Raw genomic sequence first — 18908 nt, 5'->3', positions numbered from 1 at the left:
AAAAAAAATTCTCACTATCAGCCAATGAAATTGAATGATTTCAGTAGCTTTAAACTATTCTTGGAAATGTTTTGATATAACGTGTTTTAATGAAACTGGCCCAAAATCTGCCCCGATGGGAACTTCTCTGTATGAAATTTTTTCCATGTGCAGAATATCTGAGTAACAATACATTAAGTCACTACATACATACATCAAGGTAGGTAAATCTATATGTAGCTAAAGGTAAACTTTCTATTAAAAAATAAGAGGCCTTAATCCTCCTTGCGACTCTCCATTCTGTCTACACCCTTGTGTTCACTGAACTCACCAATATAAACAGTAGCCGTGTTACATAGCCATGGTGTTGGCAATGAACTGTGGAGAAAAGAAAAGAAAAAATTTATAATTCAACAAAATTTCAAACATTGGCTACGAACAATAGGTTGAAAATTAACACTCTCTGAAGCTTTGGTGTAAGGGTTAATAATGTGAAAATTACAAGAGCTTCTTAAATTCCAGTCTAAAAACAGTGAGTGGCAATTTAATATAATTATCCATACCTGCCAACCATGACAGCAAATAAAAAGGAACAAATCACTCAAAAAATTCAAAAACTAGGATAAGTTTCCCATTCAATACTAGGTATTTTCACAGAAATATATATTTTCACAGAAATGGGTACACATGGGTTAAAATCGCATCCCCCCCCCCAAAAAAAAGGGGGAATGTTCCTATTTATAGGAACGACTGACAGACTCTATGATTGTTGAATGGTAAATTATCAATTCTTTAATTTGTGAGGAGATTATTAGTCTGGCAAAGTTTTTTAAGACCTCTATCTCTTTTGATAAAAGCTCCCCATTCCCCCACTAAGCAGTTCAAAATTTCCAATTGAAACTACAATTTTAATCTCTTTTAACCCTTTTTCTTAATAAATACATATTGTAGATGTAAATGTAATGTAATATTGTATGAAACAAGTGATATATTGACAAAGAAATTAGAATTTGAATGATAATGAACAGAGATACATAGCAGATACAAGTAGTGAAACAAATTACAATCATCAACATTGAACAAATAGACAATGAAACAAAATTATACCTTTTATCTTTTAATAGCTCTGTCAAAATTTTATATAAAAGTGGTAATTAAAGCTGAACATATTGAATCTCATGTCATAGAGATGTATTCCAATTCACACAGACTAGCAATTTGAACAGCAAATGAAACAGTATTTCAAATGATATGCATTTGACTTTAAGGGGATAAATCACAAATCTTAATATAATTGTAAAGAAAACAGGCATAACGGCAGAAAAATCAATTCACACAGAATGGAGAAGCATGACTGGTGATCCTTTCTTGTGGTAAACGATAGATTCATTGCCGATGGTTTAGCGCGTGAGAAAGGATCACCAGTCGTTCTTAAAGTCGCCCTTAATTTACGAACAGCTTTATGAAACGCCCCCCCCCCCCGAAGGAAAGGGCGTGACAATTCCCAATTTTTTTTCTTTAAAATATTTCCGACAAGCATATTCTTTCTGATCAAGTTTACACTATCATCCCTAATTTCGGAGATCCATTATTATTTCCAAGATCTCTTTGTTGACTTAGTTAACAATTCTATTTGTAGTTGTTTAAGAAAACTGTTGCTGCACTAGCGGCATGAGCGTCTTTGGACAGTGTGTGCACTCAATGAAACATCACCATTATTTATTCATCATTGATATAGCAGCTTGTCACTCATAATACCGCTGGTGCAAATTGGCACAATATAATATACACATCAATCCTAGAGCTACGATTTGTCTGGCACGTTTTCAAGAGCTAATGTTAAAGTGGTCTTTAAAGGTCAAGTCCATCTCAGAAAAATGTTGATTTGAATCAATAGAGAAAAATCAGACAATCACAATGCTGAAAATTTCATCAAAATCGGATGTAAAATAAGAAAGTTATGACATTTCAAAGTTTCGCTTATTTTCAACAAAATAGTTATATGAACGAGCCAGTTACATCCAAATGAGAGAGTCGATGATGTCACTCACTCACTATTTCTTTTGTTTTTTATTGTTTGAATTATACAATATTTCAATTTTTACGAATTTGACGATTAGGACCTCCTTGCCTGAGGCACAAAATGTTAAAATAATGGAATTCCACATGTTCAGGGAGGATTGAAACTTCATTTCACATGACAATGACGAGAAAATAAAAATATTTCATATTTCATTTAATAAAATACAAAAGAAATAGTGAGTGAGTGATATCATCAACCCTCTCATTTGGATGTAACAGGCTCGTTCATATAACTATTTTGTTGAAAATAAGCGAAACTTTAAAATGCCATAACTTTCTTATTTTACATCCAATTTTGATGAAATTTTCAGTGTTATGCTTGTTGAATTTTTCTCTTTTTATTCAAATCAAGTTTTTGTTGGGGTGGACTTGACCTTTATTGATATTTTTTTAAATGGATGGGTACCTTTTCTTTGCCTTGTAACATCAAACAGACATGGTGTATGTAATGAACTGCAGTATGAAATGGAGAAATGTATAAAGACAAAATGAGATTTGAAGAAATGTATGTCGGCTACATGTAGTAAAACATACAATACCATCACCAAAAAGCAGTTCACATATCAATTTGTTTGCGCTCCTTTTTTGCAGTGCGTAGCGTGTTAAATTATTTCCCTATGGAGAATAATAGAAAATACGCCGTTTTTGACGGATTTGCTAAGATATCTCCCAAACGCGTCAACAAGGTGATCTATCAAAACAGAATAGAATAGAGCAGATTCTCACCTTGAACATGATATGATTTTCATTTAATTTTAGTCAAATTAAGTTCTGTCACTTTTGAGGTTTTTGGAACCTTTCTTGATGATTTTGGAAATCCATTTGTACATGAGCCAATGGGCAAGTGCGGGAAACGAAACGTTTGGTGCGACTTCACATTGTTGTAAAAAAATATATACGTCACAATAGACCCTATCAAAAAAAGACATTTTGCAGAAAATGCTGTAGATTGCGAATACCTAAGAATGATTTTGATTGGATAAAAAAAAACTCTGTCACTTTTCACATTTGCAAAAGCTTTTGCAATAATTGGTCACTATAGTTTGGCGGGTTCAGCCGATGGCATTGTGTGTACACAGTACAAACGCATAGCTAGGCAACGCAGCGCGTGAAGAATTTTGCACGTTTTCATTTATTCGTACAGCGACGACTTGAGTGTATGTTGGATAGGACCGTACCATTTTTGACCGGGGGTGTGCCAATGAATGCAAGTGATCAAGAAGAGTTACAAAACTGAAGGGAGTGAGAAAACAAGGAAAGTGAGAGGGAAATTTATGAAAACAAGTAATGCGAGGAAAAATGACAAGAAAAGGAGAGAAAGGAGAAGAAGTGAAAACACGCAGCTGAGTGCGCTCACGATATGTAAGTTGACCACCCCTGCACCGCAATGTAGCAGCCCTCCACTTTTCACGGAGACTGCCTGCACGATGCGAAGACAGCGGCGCGTATTAGTGACTCTGTGTTAAACGTCCCATTTCTATGCCTTATAAGAGGAGCGTTTTTTGTACACAACAATTGATATGGGTCACTGCCTTTAGAGTTGAGATTAATCCAATCAACCACAACTATGGAAAGCCAGCAACATCGACATCTAAAATGCATGATTGTTCAAAAACCTTCTCTAGATATGATGTATGTAATACATTCATTGCTTTCTTGAAAATTCAGTGTGCTTTTTTTACAAAGGACATTGTGCAAATTTCCCGTAGAATTTTTTTTTTACATTGACAGATTTCCATATAGCTGAGAATGATTTACTGATGATTTGGATAAATCACAACTCTTTGTAAGACGGGTTCCAGGAATCAAAACAAGTTCAATTAACCTTTAGTAGGCATCATAAGAATTCTGGGGTCTTTGTTATGGTAAGGATCCCCCTTCCGTCAAAAAGTTTGCCAGAACTTCAGCCCCCCCCCCAAAAAAAAAATAAGGGGCCAGTCTATATTTTTGTGAAGGTATGAATCATAGTATGAAAACTAGACATACATGTATTGTTTCTTGCGAGTGCATTGGGGACTCCAACACAGAGCCATACACATGTACAATACAAATCAAATAGAGATACAAATGTACAAATGTAGCCCCCCCCCCCCCCCCCCCCCCGAAAATCTTGAGGTCAGTTGTGGCTCCCCCCAAAAAAAAAAAAATTTTTTTTTTGGACTGCTCAAAACTTTGTGGTCAGCAAGGAAAGGCCAATCATAACAAATCAAATCGCTTGGCATTAGCAGGAATCCTGCCAGTTTTTCTTCAAATATTGCTATTCATCAAGATTCCATCTCAGCCAAAAACAGTGCAGACAGTCAACTACATGAAAGCTGCTACAATAATTGCTTGCTTTACAGTGGGATTCTTACATATTGACAAAGCACAGAATTTTGCTCATGACTGATACATACAAAAAAACTATCAGCAAAAGCAGAAAATGAATGTCCACATTTAGAGCCATTCAACCTAGAACCCGAATTGTCATTAATCACAATAAGAAAGCAAAATATATAAAAAAATATAAAAAACAATAATGAATGTGATTAGGCCATTTAATATGCGTGCAAGATCTACCTCAAAATATTACTTTCTATTTTCAAATATATGGAAGTAAACTGAAGTAAAACAATTGTGAATAAATCGACTAATTTCATAGCATACAAGAAAGAATGTAAATGTATCACCAAAGGGCAAGAAATTTTGTTTTTACCTCATCATACTGCATCATCGCATTTCCATTCTGTTGTGTGTCTTTTCTCCTGAAGAAATCTAAAGAAATGATAAAAGTAAGAAAAGAAGAATTAATTGGGAGTGTTGGTACAACCATTCATTAAATTCCATTATCATTGCTAGTGGTACAGACAGAGGGCAATTGGATGATGAGTAAATGTTACATTTGAGCTAATTTCAAGTTCTAATCTTATTCTTTTGTACCCCGAATCTACTTTCTACTCTCCTCTGATACAATGTAATCATCATGATGTTTTGCATTTCATAGAATTTTGTGACTTTCGCTGTTCGCCCCATCACTGGGTGATTTCAAGTTTGGTGTTGAGAGTGTGAACAGGCTGGTGAACCCAGCTCCAACACGAGCTGGGTTCAAATTGACGATACTAATCACGTTTTCAATAGCATGTGGTGTCTCAACAATGAAATGGAAATTAGGTAGAAATTGCAGTAAAATTTTGATGTAAAGAACGCAAATACAAAAAGCACTTCAAGAATTAAAAAAGAATATAATTGTTTATTACAAGGCATAAAGCTCTTATTATTTCCACCCATCTTAAGAGGAAGAGGACGAAACTTCCCTGTAGAAGCTAATTTTATGGGGATGTTTCATCCTCTTCGCCACCTGTTCTGAGTTTCAGATTACCAACACCGACATCGAACTTAAAATCATAAATTTCCCAGTCCCTGGGGGTTGGTGTTGGTGCAATGACATGAAGGTTATCAACAGTAGCTGTAATGCTTGGCTCAGCAGATAACAATTAACGCCAGCTCTCAATGTGAAATGCCTGAGAAGCTTAATATCCAATGTACATTCTGACACCAACTTCATTTCAGGTACGGTGTTGTGACCGGGGTTGTCACAACACCAGCACTAGATTTTAAAGGTCAAGACCACCCCATATAATTGTTGATTTGAATATTTAGAGAAAAATCAAAGTAACATAACGCTGAAAATTTCATCAAAATCAGATGTAAAATAAGAAAGAACTTTATGACATTTTAAAATTTCACTAATTTTTCAAAAAACAATGATATGCACAACTCAGTGACATGCAAATGAGACAGCCGATGATGTCCATCACTCACTATTTCTTTTGTTTTTTATTGTTTGAATTATACAATATTTCATTTTTTACATATTTAATCATAAGGACCAACTTGACTGAACCATACAGTATTAAGCAATGCTAACTCCTCATCTTGAGAGAGGAATTGATCATTGTTTCAGTTGACAATGAGACGATTAGAATATTTCATACTTCAAATAATAAAATATGAAAGAAATAGTGAGTGGATGACGTCATCAGTCTCCTCATTTGCATATTGACCACAATGTTCATATAACTGTTCTGTGAAATTAAGCAAAACTTTAAAATGTCATAATTTTCTTACTTTACATGCACATCCGATTTTGATGAAATTTTCTGTGTTATGTTTGTTTGATTTTTCTCTTTTTTTATCAAAATAAACTTTTTTTTGGTGTTGAATTGTCCTTTAACACTGTACATACTTGAAATCGGTGACACATTTGCTATGGCGACAATTGCTCGGGGCTTTATTTTGTCTAAGGTTAGGGTTGCAACAGGGTTTTATGTTGGGTTTAGGGTAAGGAACAGTGTTAAATCCAGGGTTGAAGTTGGCCATTCCATTATTGTGTGAAACTTGCAGCGGAGCAATTGTCGCCAAAGCAAATGTCATGGAACCTTGAGATCACCCAGTGGGGTGATGACAACACGATACCTGTCAAGGCACGTAGACGTACTGCACATCCAACAAAGGAATCAAACTGAATCTGGCCGTTGACTCCATACCGTCTCACGAGGGCACCAATGGCGTTGGGTGATAACCTATATCCTGTATTAAAAACACCAAAATATAAAAAAATAATGCTTTCTTCTTAAAAAAATGGAATTAAACAATTCTACCTTTTTTATGATCATGAATACAGAAGTCATAACAATTAAATCATCATCGACGCGTAAGCGATACAGGACAAGCTAGAACTTTCACTTGCTAATGTGTTACCCTTTCTGCACCTGGGTGGAGAGTGGCAAAGTTTGGACTGATGCCTTGCCAAAGGATGCTAGGCTGTTGTCGGATTCGAACACACAACCCTTTGATAACAAGGCGAGAGTCAGAACTACTACACTACTTCTGCAACAGTAAACTTCCGATAAACTTGTTACGAAAATTGTAATTTTTTTTTTTTGTGATACCAATTTTTTTTAAAAAGGAACCCCCCTGAAGGGTCCCGACAAGAAAAGTACAGAACTGACAGAAAGTCCAAGTTACCGAACGAAGCAAGTGCCCCTGCCAGTTCTCGACCATCGATTAGGCCAGATCGGTCTTGGTCAACTTGTGTAAAGGTTTGTTTCCACCGCTGGAGCACCGTCCACAGTTCTTTGAATTCTGTGAAGCCCATCTTTCCTGAAAAATCTCTCTGAAGTGAAGGGTGAAGTCAATCAAGGAAATGCAATTGCTTGGCTAGTACAAGTTCTCTTCATTATATTTGATAAAGAGGATGATTTCAATGATTAATATTGATAACTATTATCATAAAGTTATTGTTCGATCATCATTATCTTCATCATCACCATCATCATCATCAATATCAACATTATCATCATCACCATCATTATCATCATCATCACCATCATCATCAACATTGTCATCATACTCATCATCATTATCATCATCATCATCATCATTAAATTCCTCCTCCATCTCCTCCTCTTCCTCCATATCATCATCGTCACTACTATTATTCATCATCATCATCACCATCATTTCCATTCCAGCATAGCGATATAAGGTGTCAGATTTCAAAGGATACATCAAGCATGTTGATCATCAATGTACAGGTCTCTATACTAAACGCTGGAAATGAAAATAAACAAGATATTAAGAGAAAAGTTTAAAACACTTAAATATTAAAGATACTCTGACAAAATACATGTACCCTAGCTACATGTAATACACCATACAAGTTTTATTTGTATACACAGTACTTGTAGAATTCAAGCATTTTAGATTGTGAACATTATATTGATTTTTTGTCCAAACTTTTTTTTAACTTACGGCATTGGTGGCAGAATATTGTGCTATACACTTAATACTGTTGAAATGTTTTAAAATATTGTACTAAGGTATCCATCTTCACGTTATTGCTGATGCAGATACTCCAGGATTTTATAATGATGTGCAAAAGCATGTTGCTTGTGATTGTTTCACCGAACTATAAAGGCAACTTGTCAAAGGTCTACTCCTCAACAGCAGGAATCCCACTACAGAGGTTTTAACTTTGTCTGTTCATATTACCTTCTCTACATTCCCCATAGAAGTATTTTGTCTAAAGATGGATTGCGAAGATTGATAAAAGAAATAATGCTTGCAGGATTTTCAAATGTGGTTTCCCACAAAGAAGATGAAATGTTGTATCTTACGCTGATATGTTCCTGCTATCCCGCTACTTGTCAAACATTGTTGAAGCTCTTTCTGATCTATCTGTTGGTCCTGTGAAGAAAGACAAGGCAAAGTGGTCATCAACTAACATTATAGGAAAAAAATATTGCCTACTAGTGTGTAATGCACTGGACTGTAAGAGAATAATAGCATACATTAATTGTTTGAAATATAATCGGATCACTGGAGTAAAATCTGCTTTGTTTTGTTCAATTTTGTCTTCTCATCATTCTTATGTTTGCTCTTTAATATTTCAAGACTAAGAATTTTTTCAGTGCATTTCTTAAAAATTCATTCATTTCAAACTATTGACCTGGGGGGTGTTTCATGAAAGGACTTCATTTTACCCGGCAGTTACCATAGGAACAGTGCCTCTCAGCCAATCAAAATCATGGAAAGATGTCAGATCTGACAACTTGTCGGATGAAAATATTTATGAAACGCTCCTCTGGAGTGTACACTACCTTGTCCAATTACTTGAACAAAATTGCATGTACCTATCACGTACATGTACTGTACATGTACTTAACGCAAGAAAGTGAGATGAATGGAAAGCAGAGGCTGAAAATAAGGACATTGCCGACTTCAGTACAGATAGATTATAACAAAAATAAGGACAATGTGGTTAATTGATTCTCTCCTTCAACAAAAATTGGGATTTTCTCTCTTAAATACTACTAATAATATGGTCAATTAATATACGGTAGCCATTATATGCTAATGTACATGTATACAGCAGCCATTGACTTTGACTTAGTACATTCAGTTCATATGAATTTTTAACTATTTTTTTTTACTTTACATTCCAATATTATTATACCGGTATACAAACTAATACAAACAATGTCAAATAGAAAGTAAACAATACGATGCATACACAAAAGATAAAAATTTGTTAATCACAGACATCAATCAAATGACATGACAAAGATATGCGGGTAGGTATAGTGTAATGTGTCCTGGGGCCGATTGCACAAACGGGTCCTTGCAAGAACCGTCTTTCGTGTTGCCCATTTATTATGATGCGCAATGTGAAACGCATTTTTAAAATAAATTACCTGCAAACATATTTTATTCATCCGTATAAAAGAAATCAAAATCTTTGTTTATGAAATGATGTGATATATCATGAAATTGTATACAAATTGATTTAAATGCTAGCTAACAAATTTTATTTGTTTATCATACATTTCAGGAATATCCCGCATACAGTGCATCATAAAAGATGGGCGACACGAAAGACGGTCCTTCGAAAGACCCTTTCGTGCAATCGGCCCCAGGTTACAGAAATCAGCATTTTGCACATGTTTGTTTGTTGTTAGTTTTTTTTGTAGTGGTTTTCCAGAGATGAGACTGATTGCATCAATTCCGAGCTCTGTTTGTTTCATGAAATGCTCCCCTATTTCATATCTTCACAATTATGACTACAGAGTGTTGTTGCATTGCATCATTATAAACTAGGCGACATGTAATTACTCCTCCTGGCTGGAAACTTAAAACAAGTTTTAGTTTCAAATCATATTCCATTGAACTTAAATTCTAATATAACTGCATGTGTCTGCATATAAATGTAAATTTGCACAAAATCATTTAACAAACAATGGGTCTGAACGTTTACCCACACAAGCGGATCAAATACAGAACGTCATGATGTGGGGTCAACTAGAGCAATTATGGCTTCATGTCTAAAAATAGATCTTGGGCATGCAGTGAGTGATGTTCCATGACATTTGCTCTGCTGTTAATTCCACACACTAATGGATTCACCAATTTCAACCATGAATTTAACACTATATCCTATCCTAAACCTTACCCTAAACTTACACGTATACAGTGTAAAACCCTATTGCAGCCCGGAGCATTTGCCGCTGGAGCAAATGTTGTGGCAAAAGTGAGTGAACACAGTTCAACGCACGGTGACAATATGAGAGAATTATGAGTGAACAAAATAGAAACAAACCAAAATAGTCATAAATACTGAATACTTTCACATGTACTTAATAAATGATTATAACACTATTGAGCAATGACAAAATATGGTTCAAATTGTATCATAGGAAAAGAATAGCTTATTTTTTCGTTTATAGGTTATCGAAGCTCTGTCAGTTGCGAATATGTCAGCTGCTCCATTCCTTACCATCCCCCCCCCTTTCTCCCAAAAAACAAAATCAGAAGGGGGGTAAGAAAACAAACAGGCAATGTCTTAATTTCTAGCATGAATAGTTTTTTCCTTTTTTAATTTCAGTATATTACAAGTTTTCTTTTAAAGCTAATTTTGATTCATTGATGCCGAAATATAATTTCAATAGGAAATGGTTGGGAGCAATCCAAAGAGTTGATCAGAAACTAGAGTGCTTTATTCAGAGCAAAGTTTAGTTGAAATTATAATATATACTTTTTAAATTTCCACATGCTTTTCCTGTGATACAATGTAGCTAACACAGGAAACATGTGGGACAACACTATATTAATGGACAGACATTTTCAAAAAGTGATTTTTCTGAGATCTTCATTTGTTCATTACTCAGTAATTCATACATTTTCCTAAAAAGGTCGTTTGGCAGATATCATTCTTCTACAGTCCGACCTCTCTTATCCGGCCTCCCCTTATCCGGATCTCTCTATTATCCGGACGCACACTTGCCGAGATTTTTTTTTTTTTAATCTAGTACAGGTACGTGAGGAAATGAGATTTCAATCTAAACTCAATCCTATACATAAACCCACTCTGATTACATATATTTCCCAACATAGTCAAACTACACCAAACATATTTTTCATGAAAATATCTCACCCAAATCACCAAAAGAACTTTAGGAATGATAATTTCCAGTAAATCAGGGTGCAGCGCAAACATTTCATCACGTTTCTCTTTTTGCTTCGCCGGAAAGTCTTGCTAGCTAACTTTAGGCCTCAATACGGACAGCGCCATCTATCATGTTTGAGCCTACAGTCAGTGGAACAATGGCTGACATTGCGAAGCTGCGATACCCGCCGCGATGATCTAATTTTAAAACTTGGTTTCATCGAGTCATTCACTTTCTTTCGAAGTATTCTCGATGTATACCTCAGTCATTTTAGCAGGTAAATTATCCAAGAGTTTTGGCCATCGATCGATTTCATTTCAATAAAAAACACTGCCTATAATTTGCACTGACTCTGCAGTGAATATTGTCTTTACCGTACGCCCACTACAATAGTGCAGTGTAGCTACCGCCGGTGGCCTGGGAGGCAGCCGGCAGCGCAGCTGCGTGTATTTAATATTGGGTCTCCCAGATCCGGATAAATCCCTTATCCGGATTGGTGCTGGTCCCAACGTGTCCGGATAAGAGAGGTCGGACTGTATTCACAATTTGATGTCAATTTTGTTCAAAAAAATATTTTTTTTGTACTTATTGTACCAATACCAGATTTTATCTTTAATAAGTGAATTGATTTTAAAAGAAAACTCACCTGTCCAGCCACAGCAGCAAAATACTGATATAAAGGGTCCTGTGAAGGAAAAGAAAAGTAAAAAAAAGATTAATAATTTGAATCATTGAATGATACAGTATGTACACGTAGCTCTCTAAATATGATGATCAAGAGTCCATAGAGGTTGTAAAATCACAAGTAGATGTAGTTAGTTAGGTAGATAGGATAGGTAGTAGCAGGAGTAGTAGTAGTAGTAGTAGTAGGAGTAGTAGTAGTAGTAGTAGTATTAGTAGTAATAGCCGTCGTATTAGTAGTGTTAGTAGTAGTAGTAGTAGTAGTAGTAGTAGTAGTAGTAGTAGTAGTAGCAATAGTAGTAGTATAGCATAAATAGTAGTAGTACATGTAGTACTTAGTAGTAGTAGTAATAGTAGTAGTAGTAGTAGTAGTAGTAGTAGTAGTAGTAGTAGTAGTAGTAGTAGTAGTAGTAGTAGTAGTAGTAGTAGTAGTAGTAGTAGTAGAAGTAGTACTAGTACTTGTACTAGTAGTAGTACTTAGTAGTTAGTAGTAGTAGTAGTAGTAGTAGTAGTAGTAGTAGTAGTAGTACATGTAGTAGGAGTAGTAGTACTACTACTAGCAGTAGTAGTAGAGTTAAGAGTATTTGTAATCATGGTTGTAGTAAGAAGTAGTGGTTCTTGGTCAAAGTGGTTGTAGTATATAACATTAGCAATAGAAAATAGAGGTACATGTAATAGCAGATTAGAAGTATGGGTAGTATCAGCATCATTATTATTAGTAGTACTAATAGTTGCCATGGTACTAAAGTATCTTTGTAGCTGGCTTACCTGTATCTCTATATGTTGCCCAACACTTTGAGGAAAGCCCCCTCCCCCTGGCTTGTCTCAAAAGGGTGTATTTTTCATTGAGAACGAGTATTAACGGAAACTTTCAAGACAAGCAGGGGCGGGGTGATTATTTCTTTTCTTTAAAGAGTATAAAAGGATGCGTTATACTTATCTTCCACATCAGTCATGTATAATGAAATCAAAATACTGTGTACACAAAATACTGTGTACACATGGCATTCAGCTTGCCTGTCTTTGAGGAGATACATGTAAATATGATAATGTAAACTATCTTTTTAAAAGTCTGTAAACTGTTTTTATTGCGTTGGTTATTACATGTAGATTTATTTACAAAAAAACAAATCAAATACACAGAAAGACGGGGATCATTTTCTTTCCTTTTTAACAAAGAAAAGACTGGCATTCTACATTTGTAGGTCTCGTGCTAATATCCTGGATTATATTCAACATTTTAGAATATTAAAGTATTTGACTGTGTCAATTTTTTTTCTTCTTACATTATTAATGATTTTCTGTCACTACTTAAATCATCAAAATCTACTGATTTAGAAAGTCATATCATTTTCCTTTTCAGTTTTCCAAGTGTACCTTCAATTTCTTATTCATTTTCTTTTCTGTTTTCATACAAGCTACATGTTCCAAAGTTTATATCTTACCTGAACAGGAGGTGCACCATAACCTGGCATCCCACCAGGGTAGCCTGGCTGCTGGGGAGCTCCATACCCAGGATACGCCATTTTAAATAGAAATCTGAAATACAAAAAAAAACAAAAGGGGAAATCTACCAGTAGATGGAGACCCAACTGCATACAAACTGTTTTAAATTCATAGGCCAAACTACACCGTTTTCTGAAATAAATCAAATAGTTTAATAAACTATCTTCTTGAATATTTACATGTAACTCAAAATGCATCTTAACATGTAGCACCGCTCCATTCTAACACACCATGTTTGTATTATTATGCATGTTTTATGATATGATAAAAATGAATAAATAAATAATCAAATCATAATGATAACATTCTGTGTTTATACATGTAGTTAGGTATACTTAAGTATGATTTTTCTATTTTTGATCCAAACCAATTTTATGTTAGTGCTGACATCCTGAATTGGCATAAAGAAGATCTAATCTTATTACTTTCCCCAGCCCTGTAGCCTCCTTTCTACTGCACACTTGCCCCTCACGAGTGGATACCATGCACGACCATGGGGTCTCGAAAAGCACCCTAAACACGTAATTTCCATATTCTGAAAATGCACCCCTTAACAAGTATTGGCGTGTGAAACTCTATCCTTAACAAGTATTGGAAACCAAACGATACTCTTGGCAAATATTACCTGAAATGAACCCCTAAACAAGTACAGGAATGTTTTATTGTTACGGGTCCTTCGGTCGTCAGCTTTACCTTATTTGGTTTAGTACGACCCCACCTTCTACATCTCGCGCAAATCGGACTCTAAACACGAAGTGTTGGGGCAAAAAGGACATCCTTTATAAAACATTTTAATTTTGTCTTATCATCCCCACAAATTCGACCCTAAACACGTAATCTTCCCATCAAAAAAGATACCCTTTTTTCATTATTTTTGTGTTTTTGACACCCTTTACGTTACGTACGCAACGTGCCCTATCATGAAAAAGACATCCTTTTTACATGTTTTTTTGGTCGCACATGGTATCCACTCCTCAATGTAAGTGGCCCCCCGGGACACTTGCAAAAAATTAAGATACAATTCAAAATTTGCAAGTGTATCAGCATGAAGCAACAGATTCTGACTCATACTATTAAGGCCACTGCTAGACTCCTCATGTCTAACATTAAAAATGAGTCATAGTCTGAAAGAAAAACAATACAAAAAAAAATCTTAACCCAATCTAGGCCGGGGTATTTCTTTTTGAGATTATATGGCTGGTCGTCGTAAATTTGGCTTCAAAAGATGCGCAAGACTTGAAAATAAAAGTCACTGAGTGGCGCGGTCAAAAAGTTTCGCGCTGCGAAAATATCGAGTGAATCGTTGAGGCCCCCACCCCCCGGCCTAGATAGGGTTAATGCTAAATCCTGCTCTAAGGGGTACTCAGGGCTGAAAATAATGAAATATAAATAGAATAAAATTTAATGAGCAAAATGCTGGAAATTTCATCAAAATCGGATAATAACAAAGTTCTAGATTTCAAAGTTTTAGCAGTTTTATGAAAACATTTGTAGATCTATATATGAGCATCATCATGAATATTAGACAGATGTCAAATCTCCACTTTCCTTTTCTTCATTATTACATGAAATCAATTTCATTTTTCATTTATAGCTCTTTGTGTGAATAAGTTGTAGCCATGAATATCTAAGTTATTGCAGAAGTCTAAAACAGTTGTCAATCCAATTCAATAATCATGATTTGTTTTATTTCTTGGATGAAAGATCAAGTGGTATTATGACACCATCAGTTTGCTCATTGAATATTCATGAACGCATGCACAGAATAGAAATTTTTCAACAAAAAAATAATGCAAATGAACTTGATTAAATGTCAAAACTTTGTTATTGACCTTGTCCAAGTTTGGTAATTTATTTTCAGTAGTCTGGCTTTGAGTACAATGTATACCAAATATGCATAACTGTCTGTCACCTTCCTTCTTGGATTGTGCTTACTTATTATATACAATAATTCAATGGGATGATTAGACATCAGACTCTAGAATAGATCTACATAGGTGAACAGAGCTGCTGTGTGACACTGCAATATATACAGTGTGTCCCATAAAAAAAGGAAACCCATTTTCAGAGATAGAATTCACGAACATTAAATATGATTCTTAGGGTACATGTAGATCTCAATTTGATACTCATGGCAAGAGTGGAATCTCATCTCTCATTTGAAACCAACATTTTTACTAAAATTTTAGCAAATCATTCACACATGGCAGATTATCAACAATAAATGAAGAGTTTAGTTGCAAAAGGGGTTAGGTCCAATTTGGACCATTCCGAGAAAAACCATGTTTTCTATTCTCCTTTATTGCAATATTCTCATGAGAAACTAAATTGTCATGATGTACTATCCTATCATGTAAAGATGAAATTGGGTATAAAAGGAATCTACCTGTCTTCAATTTTTTCTATATAGGCCTATTTAACAAAAAAAAATATAATTGTGGACCAACCCCTTTTGCAAGTAAACTGAAATGAATCCAATCTCTTTTGATTAAAAAAGTGATTTTTCTTTGCCACTTTTATTCAAGTTTTCAAGTGAAATTCAAATTTTCTTTGCTTTTGATCAAAGCAAATAAAAATATAGAGGTTTTGAGAAAACAATAAAATTTATAAACAATGGACCTAACCCCTTTTGACAAAGAAGCTCTTCAGAAGAGTTTGTTCGCAAAAGGGGTAAGGTCCACTCCAAGAAAATCATTTTTTAAATTCATGATTGTACCTTGCCTCTCTCGTTTCAGTTCCTCCGCTGTTCGGAGATCGGCAGGTATAACTGCAAAAGTTGAGTCAATTAGTCTGGTAAATGTCAAGTACCATGAGAACATAAAATTGGGTATAAAAGAAATTTACCTGTCTTCATATTTTTTTAAGATATTCTTATCCAAAATAAATCTGTGTGGACCTAACCCGTACCCCTTTTGCAACTAAACTTGGTCGGACCTAGGTCCTAACCCCTTTTGAAAAAAGTGATATTTCTTTGCCATTTTAGATCACTTTTTAATAGGAATTTTATGCATATATGAATGAAATATCATAATCTATTGTAGGATGGTTATTTTGCTATTTTGTTTATTTCCTTTATTCTTCAGCTGTTGTACATTTCTGTTCTGTCTAGACTTATGTTCATTTGCATTTCTTTTCAGCACTGCCCTTGCAGTCTGAACTTAGGTTATTTGAGTTTAATTATATTCAGTTGTCATTCATTCATTCTTCTCTGAATGCCTTTCCTCCAATTCTCTTTTGTCATCTTCATTCCTTCTCTATTCTCTATTCAGGTGTTCCATTCACTCACCTGACTCCTTAGTTTCTACTTCCATTATTACATAATCACCAGACATCTTTGTCATCTCATCTCATTCCTTATTTGTCTATCTTATGAATTGGGTTCTTACATTTTAGTTTGATCCGATCCTTCCATTTTCTTTAGTTTGATTGGTTGTTATTTCTAATTTAAATATTCATGTAAATTATAGAATGATTTGATTTTAGCTAAGGCAAAGCAGCCCAGATATTAAACAGTGCACTACCAGACTTCTTCGGTTACAGTTCTATTTATTTGCGTCTTAGTTTCACTATTTCCCCTAGTTTGATAAATAGAAGGATCGAACTAAAATGTAAGAACCCAATTCATAAGATAAACCAATATAAGGAATGAGATGAGATGACAGAGATGTCTGGTGATTACATGTATGTAATAATGGAAGTAGAAACTAAGGAGTCATCAGTCAGGTGAGGGATGGAATGAGTGGAACACCTGAAGAGAGAAGGAATAATGAAGATGACAAAAGAGAATTGGAGGACAGGCATTCAGAGAAGAATGAATGAATGACAACTGAATATAATTAAACTCAAATAAAAACAGTAGAGGCGCTGGTCCAAAAATTGGGATTGTCCCAGAAAACAAGGATATCCTCATAAACCAAGACAAATCATGTCTTGATAAATTGAGACTGTCCTTGTGTATGGGGACGTTTTTTTTTTTCACTTCCCCCTCCAGGACAAAGAAAGCAATTACGGAAATTGAGAGTGCTAAAAGTAGATTCAGTGACCTCAATTCCCCCCAGTTCACCGTCTACTTTTCATGACTTACCGTCTTCTAATAATCTTGTTATGAAGATATGTTTACATTGACTAGCACACTTGATTGGTGTCGGTACTTGACAGGTGAATGAACTTTCCTAGATTTCTTGTGTGAAGAAATCCTTATAAACTGAGACAGTCCCTGTAAACTGGGACGATCCCAATTTTCTGACCAGCGCCTCTACTGAAAAAAGGCTAAGTAAGTTCAGACTGCAAGGGCAGTGCAGTTATTTCCTTTATTCTTCAGCTGTTGTACATTTCTGTTCTGTCTATTCACTTAGTCTTATGTTCATTTGCATTTCTTTTCAGCACTGTCTGAGACAGTGCTGAAAAGAAATGCAAATGAACATAAGTCTAGACAGAACAGAAATGTACAACAGCTGAAGAATAAAGGAAATAAACAAAATAGCAAAATCCTACACTATTTTGAATTAAAAAGAGGTGGGAATCCCGGTTTCCTTTTTTTTTCTGTGACGCACACAATTTACTAGCACTGACTGTATTCTGCCTTAACGGTCCCACATTATGCTTTTCAAGTTAGTTATCCGGGTCCCAACCGAGAGGCCGGCCGGTACGGTAAGATGAGACTCGGAATTCGGAAAAGCCTCTTCTTATAAATCTTAACTCTTGTCTTTACCCCTAAAATTCCCACAATCCTTCTTACCTTGGTTCTGGATGAAAAGGTAAAACCGAAAGAGTACCAGTGTGGTACAAAGCTGCAAGATTTGAATTCGAGAATGAACGACAAACGTCAGCGCCACAAAAAAGTCAACTGATTCCAAAAATATATGATTGCGCTATGATCGATGTGTGTGGCGTGGGCGTGGTCACCTCTGAGTGCTCTTTGAAAACGATACTTCCACATATCGAGTTCCTGGAATTTTACAAAATATCCCGGATATTTACAAATGATGCTATAATTCTTCTATGCACAAAAAATGGCCCAGTGCTATGGGTGTCGATCAAGGGGGGGGTGATATATATCAACAAACAAAAAAATCAGGTGGGGGATCGAGGTGCATATACAATCACCCCCCCCCCCCAATATTTCGAGGTCATGGAAAAAAAATAACAGAGTATCTCCAGGAAAAATCTATTAACATATCAGTAGCAACTGAAAACACAGAATACAAAAGAAAGAAAGACTGAAAAACAAAATTCGTTCCCCCAAATTAGCTAACTTATAAGATTTTTTGTTCTGAAGTTGAGAAGTCTGTTTTGAAAACATGACGCATTATAAATATAAGTGAACTTAACTGCCAATATATATGGTAATTTAATGCGCCATGCGCCACTATATGTTATGTGTAAGTCGTATGGCGTTCCATACTTCATGGCCGACTCGGCCATGGCAATAAACTGCCTTCACCCCTACCTGAGGTCGTCCGGGAGTTTCTTCTTTTGTGTAATGGCGTGGTGGCACCGTCGGGATCTGAACCTAGACCATTCGACTCAGTGTTATTCCAAGCACAGAGGGAACTTTATCCAATCCGTGGGACCGGGCGCTCGAATGTAACTTTTTCGTGATAACGTCAGGTTAGCTCTTTTTCTTAGGTGAATCGTAGTCCCACATACTTCTGAAGATGTATGGATTTGCATCAA

General features: G+C 35.5%; 1 protein-coding gene across 2 annotated transcripts; it reads right to left on the bottom strand.

Annotated features, from left to right (window-relative positions):
* Positions 1–154: 154 nt before the first annotated feature.
* On the bottom strand, positions 155–18137 carry LOC121426642 (sorcin-like). 2 transcript variants are annotated; one of them, XM_041623010.1, is made up of 10 exons: positions 17971–18132; positions 13172–13265; positions 11692–11730; positions 8220–8289; positions 7610–7653; positions 7069–7216; positions 6517–6630; positions 4757–4815; positions 2468–2514; positions 155–357 (listed from the first exon to the last, which is right to left on the bottom strand). In XM_041623010.1, exons 2-9 carry the CDS (start codon positions 13250–13252, stop codon positions 2488–2490), a joined length of 582 nt encoding a protein of 193 aa, XP_041478944.1. In that variant the 5' UTR covers positions 13253–13265; positions 17971–18132; the 3' UTR covers positions 155–357; positions 2468–2487. The 2 variants fall into 2 exon arrangements, with proteins under 2 accessions (XP_041478944.1, XP_041478946.1); XM_041623012.1 differs by lacking the exon at positions 2468–2514 and having other exon boundaries at positions 17971–18137.
* Positions 18138–18908: the final 771 nt, after the last annotated feature.

The sequence above is a fragment of the Lytechinus variegatus genome, chromosome 13, assembly GCF_018143015.1.
Source record: "Lytechinus variegatus isolate NC3 chromosome 13, Lvar_3.0, whole genome shotgun sequence".
Taxonomy (NCBI): Eukaryota; Metazoa; Echinodermata; class Echinoidea; order Temnopleuroida; family Toxopneustidae; genus Lytechinus; species Lytechinus variegatus.
This window is presented reverse-complemented; position numbering and strand designations above follow the sequence as displayed.

Excerpts from the sequence above, each read along its gene's own strand:
- LOC121426642 (XM_041623012.1), bottom strand. The coding sequence starts at position 13,252 with ATGGCGTATCCTGGGTATGGAGCTCCCCAGCAGCCAGGCTACCCTGGT. Across the intron at positions 7,217-7,609 it reads TGATGATCAACATGCTTGAT|AGAGATTTTTCAGGAAAGAT; the intron begins GTATCCTTTGAA and ends CCTTCACTTCAG. Across the intron at positions 358-4,756 it reads CGATGATGCAGTATGATGAG|TTCATTGCCAACACCATGGC; the intron begins GTAAAAACAAAA and ends TTTTCTCCACAG.